This window comes from Chiroxiphia lanceolata, chromosome 11 (genome assembly GCF_009829145.1).
Source record: "Chiroxiphia lanceolata isolate bChiLan1 chromosome 11, bChiLan1.pri, whole genome shotgun sequence".
NCBI classification, from domain to species: Eukaryota; Metazoa; Chordata; class Aves; order Passeriformes; family Pipridae; genus Chiroxiphia; species Chiroxiphia lanceolata.
The window spans coordinates 11677192-11687932 of record NC_045647.1 but is presented as its reverse complement, the minus strand read 5'-3'; the positions used below and the strand labels follow the sequence as shown (position 1 = coordinate 11687932).

The following is a 10741-nucleotide window of genomic DNA, read 5'->3' as shown; positions in this document are numbered from 1 at the left end:
GAGGTGGTCTGGGACAACACGGCAGGGCTCTCTCTGGACCACGTGCAGTTGTAATGAGAGAGGATCTCATTAATCCAAAAGTGGGTGCCAAAAGGATGGTGCCAGACTCTTTTCGGTGGTGCCCAGCGACATGACGAGGAACAATGGCCATAAACTAAAAACCAAGAAGTTTTACCTCATCAGGAGGAAGAACTTCTTTACATTGAGGGTGGCACTGGAACAGCTGCCCAGGGACACCATGAAATCTCCCTCTCCAAAGATGTTCCAAACTCACCCGGATGTGTTCCTGTGTCCCCTTCTCTACGTGACCCTGCCTCGCCAGGGGGGTTGGACTAGATGACCTCCAGAGGTCCCTTCCACCCCTAACAATTTTGTGATTCTCTGTGGGGTCCAGCTCTGGAGCACGTGTGGGATGGTGGGGAGCTGGGTGGGACACACATGGCACAGGGCTGGGCACACATGCAGGGGCTCTGCTCTAGAGACTCGTGCTAAGCCATTCAAGCAGGAAAGACGTGTCCTGGGCTGGTCCTGTGAGTATTGGGTAGGACACCCCAGGGGGGAAGCCACTTTCCCACTGCCTGGGCACCTGGCACAGCTCAGGGCTTCCACAGAAACCTGGGATGGGAGAATTAAGTAGTGCACTGTGGGGAAAGAGGGGCCAGGCTGATCAGCCCCATCCCAGCAGAGGGACCTTGGCTGACAGTGAGTTACCAGATGCAACACAGGCGAATTCAAGCAGATCTAACCAAGCAAAGCACTGCACTCAGGTCAGTGTTCAGACACCCAGCAGGTGCATTTTATTGCAAAGAAAACAAAACCACAACCCTGTTACTTCCAGGGCCAGACACGACTGTTTCTAAGCAATCCCAAGCAGTGGCCAGGGCTTGCAGACAGTTTAGGTCCAACAGGAATGAAGGTGTTGAGAAGAATGGCTGGGAGCCTGGCTGTCAGCTGAGATGAGCCCACAAGACTCTCATGAGCCAGCACAGACAAAGGAGCTTGTTGTCTCTGACTGTTCCAGCTGCCCCAAACTCTCTGTGAAGGAGAGATGTGCTCCTGCATGGCTGCGAAGGCAGATGGGAACAGATGAGTTGCTGACAGCAGTGGCTGCAGTGGGACCCTGCTGCAATGCTCTACGGTCATGCTGCAATAATCCATAGGATAATGTACCTTCATTTCACACTGTATTCTGTGCCAGAGGGATCCTTAAGGTGGTATCTTGAACTGTATTCTGAACCTGCATTACATACTCCACAGCACAGTTACTGGGTCACTTCTCATTGTTTCTTTCCACTCTACCCACCACGAGGCATCGTGCAGGATGCAGGGTCCTGGAACATGTTAGACTCCACATTACAGATGCTGTTCCAGACATCTGGGCAACATCTTGGAGTAATCTGTAGCTTGGCCATCCCAGACCACATCTGGCCACCATTCCACAGACAGAGACACCCTCTGATCTTGGCTGTACCTCCAGACGCTGCCATCGCTGACCTTCCCCAAGGTGCTGCATTCCTCATACCAGTACCCAATGCTCTTTCTGAAGAACCATCTTCACATCAAGCCAGAGTTCCCGCTTTCTAGCTGTGGTCCCAAGGAGCAGAGAAGGCAAGTGGAGGACAAAGCAGGAAAATGGAGTTGAGACTCTGTATTGCTACTCAGGTCCTCCACACTGGTGACTCAGAGAATGTGCCATTTCACTATTTTGCAGACAGGGACGTCCTCACACAAACCATCCCTGACACGCCTGGTGTGAGCCCCTCTGCTCATAGGCAAGTCCCGCAGCCCCTCGTGAATAAAGCAGGTGACTGTCCTAGGCAAGTCACAGAAAACAAATATCCAGAGCTAAAAGAGGGAAATTCTTGGGGGTTATTATTTTTCGTCTCCAACTCCCAACAGCCACCAGGTGTCACTGCGATCAAACGTTTGGCAGATGGAACTATGGCGATGTCCGAATCGGTGGCAAACAGTTTTCCAGGAATTGCTTTGTCTCCTGCATCTGCTCTGTCGCCTGGCACACCACTCTGAGAAGTCCAGCTTTGACAGTTTTTGTTAAAAAGAAGTTTAACTACATTAAGGTGATAGAAAAGCTTCCTGTTACAAATGCTAAGACAAAGTTTTTCTTCCTCCCTGTGCAGAGCTGAAAATGCAAGCACTGAACAGAGTTAAGTGGGCTATCCAGCTCTTTACAGCGCTCCCCAGCCCACAGGTCCCCGGAGATGACCGGTCTCTGCAAGGCTGGCAGGAGAGGGACAACAGTGCAATCGACTTGAAAAGATCAGCCTAGTGCAAAAAAATGATACAGAGAAAAAACAAACAGTAAAGGGATAAAAAGTATCACCAGACTAAAGTGAAATGCTATCAACCAGTAGATTTCAGGAGCTAAACTGGGATCACACAGCCAGGTGCACCCTGTCAGAGACAGCAGAAAATTGTCCTTAGCCTCATGACAGCCACCCTTAGACACTCAAGATCACCCGGATGCTCCAGATGGAGAAGAGTCTCTCTGGAAAACCTTCAGGCCACAAGAAGCCAGAAGAGCAAATCAGGAGAACTTGTTAACTCATCATGAGGCCCACATACCCCCTTGGTTTCTTCAAAGTTTGAAGACTCTACACAAGATCAGGAAGTGCTGAGCCCAGCCAGCAGCATTGCTTTACCACCGCCTTGTTGCTTCTCTGAATTAGGATAGTGGAGAGGAAACAGGGCAGCAAAGCAGCTCCTGGCAGTGACATGCACCAAGGAAGGGGTTTGTGGGTGAACTGATTCACATCTAATGGGTGGCTTTATCTTTTTAATAGCCACTGGGCATTAAAAATATATTTAATGAGGATTATTGGACTTAGAAACATTTACACGGTGAAGCTGCCTAAAGGCCACGGGCATGCCAGCCCCCATTATGCTAAGTGCTATACAAACTCAAATTTTAACTCCATGCTTTAATTTACTCACCATAACAACAACTTGCATTTCATCCTGTGAGCCCCAAAGTGCCATCACCACAGCCACTGGAGCTGTGCAGTTACTGCACAGACCCATCAAACTCAGCAGGAGCCATAAGTGAGGGGTGGCCAAAGAAGGGCCACATGTGGCTGTTCATGTACGTGGACTGTCCCCCACTACCAACTGCTGGGGCAGAAGGAACTCCTCTGAGCATCTCTGCAACCCTACCAAGATACAAAAGGAGCTGATGATCCACTGTCTTCTACACAACAGGGAAAGATATGGAGGCAGGCTAAAACCACTGAAAACTGGAATCTGGATAGGAAACCAATGGTTTGATTCCTCAATAGACTGGTATCAACGTGGTCCTACATCAAGGTGACCTGTGATTCAGTTTGTATGCAAAGCGCTATGCAAACTGAAACAACAGACTCTTGCACCTTGACTTTAGGCACACACACCAGGGATGAACATGCTAAAAATACCTATACATACAGTGATAGATTTACAGGCTTGGCATCAGGCTGCACATCTGGGGCCTTTCTGTACAAAGGTTCCCTTAAAGACCAAGTGTGAAACTGCATCTCGCAGTGAGCAAGCGTGCAGATCACCGTAACAGAGAGAAGTACTGCTGCCTCTGACCAAAGCAAGTCCCTCAGTCCCTCAATGACAGAAGAAACAAATGTTTTCGAGTCTAGGTTTAGGCAGGGCTCAGAGAACAATTATGCATATTCACATGCCTTTTATCACGAGTCTTCAGGGAGCTGGAGACTCAAAGTTGCCTGAGGCATGCCTGAGAAACGTTCATTGGGGAGCCCTTAGATCGACTCCCATCTCATCTGGCTTACACTTGCTTAAATAAAATAATTTTAAAGATGTTACCCCGATTTACACCCGTGGGACATTAAACACTTCCACCCTCCCCTCAGGGCAGGATGCTGAAATGGAAACAAAAGGACCAGAAAATTACCTGTTTCTGAGTTTTAACTTTTCCAACTGTTTATAAAGTCTCACACAGTCTTTATTTTTACCTCAAAATGACCAACTGAAACCAAACTATCCTGAAAAATAGAACTGGAGTGGAAAAGGCCTGCCAGTCTAAAACTGAGATTTAGACATGGGATACTTTGCTGATGATTTCCCAGGCTGTTTCGTTAAAGAGGCATGTAAATGTCATTTTTGAGCAACTCTCCAACCTAAAGCAAATTTCCAGCTAAGATGCTGCACCATGGCACCGAATTCTCTGTAACCAGTGAAGCAAGGGTAAAGTGCTCAAACTTTGCAAACTCAGCTTGGAGCTGTGGAGCTGAAAAAGAGAGTGGGGCTGTTTGTGGTACCAGGGGTGAAATAAGATGACAGCAGGGGGGATGTTTCCCCTGAATGTAAACATCAGCTCTCATCTAATTAGCAGCTGAATGCTAGAGCACTACAAAACCTGTTTTCACATGTGGAATGCAAACTCTGCCCAGGACATCGACTGAATCCTGGCTCCCCTCCATTCAGAATGCACAGGTGTTACTGCACCTGCACAGACTGAACATGACCTCAAGGTCAGGATCTGGAAAGTGAATTTACTCCCCAAATCTGGACTTTTGGTGGCCGACAGCCTCACCATCTTGCTTCTTAAGCCCAGCCATTCTCAGCCACTACAAGAGAGCTACATTTAAGTGCATTTAAAGGTGATAAAAGCATTGGTGCTACTGATAGGAACACACACACAGAGACCTATAAACCCACCCCTCCCGCTTCCCTCTGTTCAGTGATCCTCCTGGCTCCAAGCCTCAGATGCAGGCTCAGGACTTCTACTGGGAAGATTTGCCCAAAGACCTGTTCCAAGATTTTAAGAAGTTCCTGAGAAGCCACCTGATCCCATGGTTCATCAGTCGAGATAGGAGAGAAACAAGTGTATTTAAGAGGGTGGTTCCCCCCGTTCTTTTTCTAAAGATGTGTGTCTTCCTCAAACACATCAACATCCTCGCTCGCCTGCTTATTGATCAGGACATCCCAGCTGTCAGGGCCATTGATGGTGTTCCCACCGTTCACGCTTGGCTTCTTCTCCTGCATTTCTGACTGGCTGTCACTGGCCACATCCAAGGTGGGGTTGTCATGGCAGCCGTTCTCAACAAAGCGCAGCTCCTCCCCGTGCGACTGGAAAGGACGAGAGGAACACAAATGGAGACAAAGGAGGACAGGTCTTGAAGCTGCTGAGAAGCACAATCAGATCAGGCTATAAGGGTCACTGAGAACTTTGCAGGGTCAGTGGGAAAAGGTAAATTTGCTCCTAGCCCAGCCCTTGCAGTGGAAATGAGCTGTCCTAAGCACAGCAAGAGACAGGTTTGCATTCTTGCCTGAATGGATGCCCTCGCTGCTCCAGCAGTGTATCCAGCTATGTCCAATAAGTGGACAGGGGAGAACAATCTCCCTCTTAACTTTCCAATCCCCTCCTTCCCAATGGCTAAGAGTCTAGCCACCTTCTCCACCCATCCAGTGCTCACCATGTTCTTCATCTTGGGCAGGCGTCTCTGCCAGCAGTTGTATATGAGCCCCAGCACAATGATGATGGCACAGATGGAGCCAATGATCACCAGCACCACAAAGAGCTTCCCATAATCACTGCGTGTCTGGTTGGGGTGCGACTGGCAGCTTGTGGTGGTTGAGTAGTTTTGGATACCAATCTGGAAGGAAGAAAGCAGTATACTAAATATCCTGGCCTGCAGTCAGGTGGGATCCTGTTCAGATCTTCCAGGGTCCAAGTACAGGACCACCACTGTGGGCAGAAGAACTAAAAGCCAGGGTTGGAGAGTCAGAAAGTCTAGTCTTATGTGACTAGAAGGCACATAACTAAATATAACACCATTTTTCATGAAAGCTGACACTTCAGCAAATGACAGTAGGCACAATCTTATCTTGATCACCTGCACAAAGACCACACCTATGTGCATGACAAGGAGGCTTTCATGGGAGAAACCACCCAAGACGAACTATGATCATAGAATCACGGACCACTGATGGGTACTGAGGCTTTGGTGACTACTTGGCAGAGAATGTAACCATAATAAATAGGTTTCCATTAAAGCTCAGGTCCTAAGAGGGCATAGCAGTCTTTCTGAGGTCTTGAAAGTGGACAGCTGCCCACTGATCCTAAAAGCTTAGGAATAGCTGCCCTAGAAATGGGCCCCCTGTGGCTGTCAGCAAACAGCCCCACATCGGTCCCAGTGACTTAGCAGATTTCAAACAGGTTATGTATCAATACTAAGTATGATGGGTGTAAGAGAATATCCTCCCTCCTCCTTCCAACCTCATGCCAGCACAAGGTCAGTGCAGTGAGCAGTGTTTCATTATTGACAGAGCTGGAGAGTTGGAGGCACGTGGTGAGGCTGCTCTGGTAGGACTCAGGTTAACATTGGGCCACAATTGCAAAGTCAGACCTTGCACCAAGACAAATCCATCTTTCTGGACAGTTCTAGGTGCTGATACTTTAGTCACACATTTCTACAGGGTTGGCTTTTTGCACTTTCTCTGGTGTAAGCCAATCAATACAGCACTGAGCACTTAATTTGCTTTGTCTGATTGCACCAGTTTCTTAGGTCAGGGAAAAAACTGAGAGCAGACAGCCAACAAGGCAGTGGCCCAACCCTGCTGCTAAAATCAGCAAAATTACTCCCAGTAGTGTAAAAAACTCAAGAAGAATCAGGCCTACATATCCTGTAAGGCTAAGGGGGAAAACCCAGAGATCATGGGACTAATTTGTCCTCTTCTCTATCCTCTTCCAAGCTGCCCAGGGTTAGAAAGGAATATGTGAGAGCTAGAGGCAGCTGGCAGAGGAATCTGGCATCCATCATCTCTGGTCCTCTGCCTGCCCTTGTGTAGGCAGTTGTCTAAAGGAGTGAAATGCAGACCCTGGGATTGCAGAAGGCATGTGAACATGTCAAGAGAAGCCAATGTATATAAAAAAGAGCTGTAGGGTGAGTAGGGCCAAATCAGGGACTCTGCAGCACCCACATTGCCACTGACAATAGCATAGAAGGGAGGGCACCAAGAATCCCAACAAAATGAATGCGTGAAAAGCAGTTTCACAACAAAGACAGAAAAGCCAGAAGAAAATAACCCATAGTTACTCTCTTAAAGAGAGCAGACATTTGATAGCCTGGCAACTACCAGTGAGGGGAGAAGGGAGTTTGCCAAGCGTCTGACTCATCTGTTCGCCTGCTGTGGGTTCAGCACTTGGTTAGACTGAGATATGCTCCCAGTTTTCAAGTTGCTTATTTTAATTGTATAGCCAGTCTTAACAAATGGATGCAGGCAGACAGGTTCTTACCTCAGCTAAGCTCCTCTTAACATCCCCCAGTGCCATGAGAACATCTTTTGTAGGGATAACGCCTGTAAAGCAGAGGAAGAGATCAGTGCTGCTCTCAGCTCAAGTTACTCAGTCAGATGTATTCATCAGTTTGAAATCCCTAACAGGATGGAGGCAAGGGAACACACATTTTTGTTCATTGGTGCTTTATGTCAGGAGGCTGAAAGAACTCAAGGACCATAGACAAGGGTCCAAATATTCTCTAAATAAGTAAAAAAATCCAGGGAAAACTGATATCAAAGCCACCTAGATACCCTTCCGACTGCCACAGCAGCTCTCAACACCTGTGTCTGCTCTGGAAGCAAGCAGCAACACTCAAAAAGTCATGGATGCAGGTTCATATAGGTCATATAGGCCATAATGTCAACACTGAAGGCCTCTGTCACTAAGCAGGCAACAGAAGCAGTACAGGAGAAGGACCTCCATACCAAAATGGGAATAAAGAGATGGTAAAATGTCCCACGTTCACTGTCAGCTTTTGTTTCTTTGGGGATGCAGGGGACACACCATCAGGACTATCCGAATTCAGACAAGACTTAAGAACTGATAGGTTATGAAGTGAACCAAGAGCAGGATGTCACACCCTGCCATTGCATCCTGCCCATGGAGTACATAAGCATCAGGAGAAAGCTGACAGATGCTAAGGTGAAGGCAATCCAGGGAGAGAGCAAATTGCAGATACAGAGTTTTGTACAAGCAGTGAGGGGCAAGCCAGAAGGCAGATGTGAAGAAAGAGTTATATCCTCAGTCCCCCTCCATTCTTCAGGTCTAGTGAACACTGGTAATTGGTGGGATTGAAAGTGAAAGCAAAAGCTCATTCCAACATGGCTGAGCACATCCATTTGGGAACCCTTAAATGCACCCCCACATCACAAGAAGGCTCCTTCTCCCAGCACTTACCCTGTTCCCCTGCCAGTGTCATTAGCAAGTGCTTGTCGTTCTCGTTGGGTTTGCTCAGAGAGATCAGCCAGCGGTCCTGCAGTCCATCCGCCTGTCTGGAGAAGGCATCCTCCACCAGTGCCAACAGCTGGGGACCCCTCTCCAACCGAAACTCCTCCTGCCATGGGAAAGGAATCTTGGTGAGCACAGGGTGGGAACAGGGCAGATGTAGCACTGCAAAGCTGATATGGCTAAGACCCCACACCAGGTGTGCCCAAAAGCCAGCAGTGTTAAACCTGGTGCAACAGGCCCCCGCACATCCCCAGTGTCCCAGGCTGGATCTACATACATCTCCTGATGCACCAACCCTCCTCCTTGGTTCCTGTGGCTGCCATATGTCCCACACCAAGCCCAGCTCCTCTGGCACACAGGGATTCTGAAGCAATGTTATCGTGTAAGGTAAGAAGGAATCAGGCTCTTCCCCACAGCCAGTGCTGGGTCAGCGGGTGCCGCTCAGCCTGACATGCTCCAGCCATCCCTCAGCAGGCTCCTTTGCTGCTTTCTCACTCCTGTGTTTCTATTCTTATCTCCAGTTGCCATGCCAACCTGAAGGCCACACAGATGATTAATAAAATGGAGAGCTCTTGTTGCCATGGCAATTTGAAGCGCTCAGGGCAGGCACAGGCCTGTGCCAAAAATGGCCTAATTGGAAAAGACATCGATGACTGGGGCCTGAATCACAAGGGCCTGCCAGTGCCTACTCTCATCAGGGTATGGATTTTGGCATGGGGAGGCAAGAGGAAGCAGCACTGCGATGCAGCACCATGAACTGTGGCTCCCACTCACGGCCCCACTGCCAGCCTGAGGCTCTCTTTTGGAGGATGCAGAGAAAGGAGGAGCAGCTAAGGCCAGGAGCAGGACAGAAGCAAGATGTCTCTGGTGATGAAGAAAGCAGAGGCTGTAGAGTACTGACAAATTCTCCACAGTGGAGAGAAGGGAGCAGTGAAGGAGTCTGAACGCACATGCACCTAGGTAGAGATCACCTCCCTGTACACGGCCAGGTACCACTGTTGGGTCAGATCCTGCAGTCCTCACTTGGGCAAAATTCCCAGGTATGTTGAGCGAGAGATGTGCCCAGAAAGAGACGGAAGTGATTCCCTTGCCCAGAGCCCATTGGGAAGACAAATGGCCTTCCAGTTTAACCCAACAATACAGACATCATCCCTACAGCAGGTAAAAGCCTGGCGCTATGAAGTATATTAAAGCTCAAGGTCCAACCCTCTGGAAGGGGTTAAGCACCCTACTTGTCTCTTGGCTTTTCAGTGGGACTCAGTACCACACCAGATCATGGCACCAAAACATAGGAAATATGTGGGGAATCCCCATTCGCACTAATTTAAATTACAGTGCTTGCAACACACACGCTCTTCCTCACAAACACAGCAGGGCTCAGATACAGAAAGCAGAAAACAAAAGGGACAGGTAGACTGTAGGTGAGGTGCCCAAACTGAGTAAATTACCACGGGTAGGTAACAAACTGCATCAACATCAGTGGAAAGGAGAAGAGCTTGATTCCAGCTTCGCTCACGCAAAGTGGTAATGGAAGGCAGGGAACGAAGTGATGCTCATGTTAAATATGTATGTCGACAAATGTCCCTTTGAATAAGGGGTAGTACAGCACAAATCATTCACTGGGAAATATGTTTTGAAACATGAAATCAAGTAGAAAAACAGTTCAGCCCTGCCTATCCCAGGGCACCGTCTTCCTTCAGCAAGGCAGAACTGAGGATTTAACAGCAAAGACATAATTTGATCAAGAGACATCTGCACATCTGCTTTTCAGTTCTCACCCTTACAGTGGTTTAAACAACACAAATGCAAATGAACACAGGAAGGAAGTTACTATGTATTACAAAATTACCTAGCATTTAAAGTCCACAGAGATGGGAGAAAGAGTGATGGGGACTAGGACATGGAAGAAACAGGGCAGCAGGACTGTGGTTTTCAAGGACTGATTTTCTGCGTTGCAGTTGTTAACTGTAGCAGAGATACTTAAAACCCTTCCAAATGGCTTGTCTAAATCAGGAGGAAAAAGAGTGACTTTTCATCTACTCTTAGAGCATTCAACATGCTTTACTGTGTATAGACATTTCCCCATTTTCCATGTTCCCAGAAAGTTCACCTTAAAAAAAAAATAAAACCCAACCAACCAACAACTCACCAGTAGCAGCAATAGGTCAGTGCAGGAACAAGACCAGGTGGCTCTGCCCAGAGCAGGAGCCTCAGAAAGCAAGAGTGCAGACACAGAAGGCCAGAACACAGTTCTTCAATTAAACATTTTGGTCTCAGGCTGCCAGGCTCATAATAATTTCTTAGAATATGAAAGACACCTTGACCCCAGGCCTTGCACAACTGGTTTTTAAGTGCCTGATAAAAGGCCAAGCAGAAGTGAACAAGCTCTTTTACCAGGGATCCACAAGGGACTCTGGGCTCATGAATTAACTGCAGCTTTATGAGGATGGATGGACCTCTGCATTAGATTAGCAGAGCATGGCTGGTTAA

The 10741-nt window shown here is 48.0% G+C and overlaps 1 protein-coding gene across 2 annotated transcripts in view; it reads right to left on the bottom strand.

Annotated features, from left to right (window-relative positions):
- Window positions 1-768: 768 nt before the first annotated feature.
- The window catches only part of PODXL2 (podocalyxin like 2), a 32359-nt gene continuing 22386 nt past the window's right edge, over window positions 769-10741 (bottom strand). For both annotated transcript variants that reach the window (XM_032699278.1, XM_032699276.1), the window contains exons 5-8: window positions 8201-8357; window positions 7262-7323; window positions 5439-5618; window positions 769-5091 (exon numbers count right to left, since the gene is read on the bottom strand). In XM_032699278.1, coding sequence (XP_032555169.1) covers window positions 4882-5091; window positions 5439-5618; window positions 7262-7323; window positions 8201-8357 — 609 coding nt within the window. In that variant the 3' untranslated portion in view covers window positions 769-4881. The remainder of the gene's footprint in view (window positions 5092-5438; window positions 5619-7261; window positions 7324-8200; window positions 8358-10741) is intronic.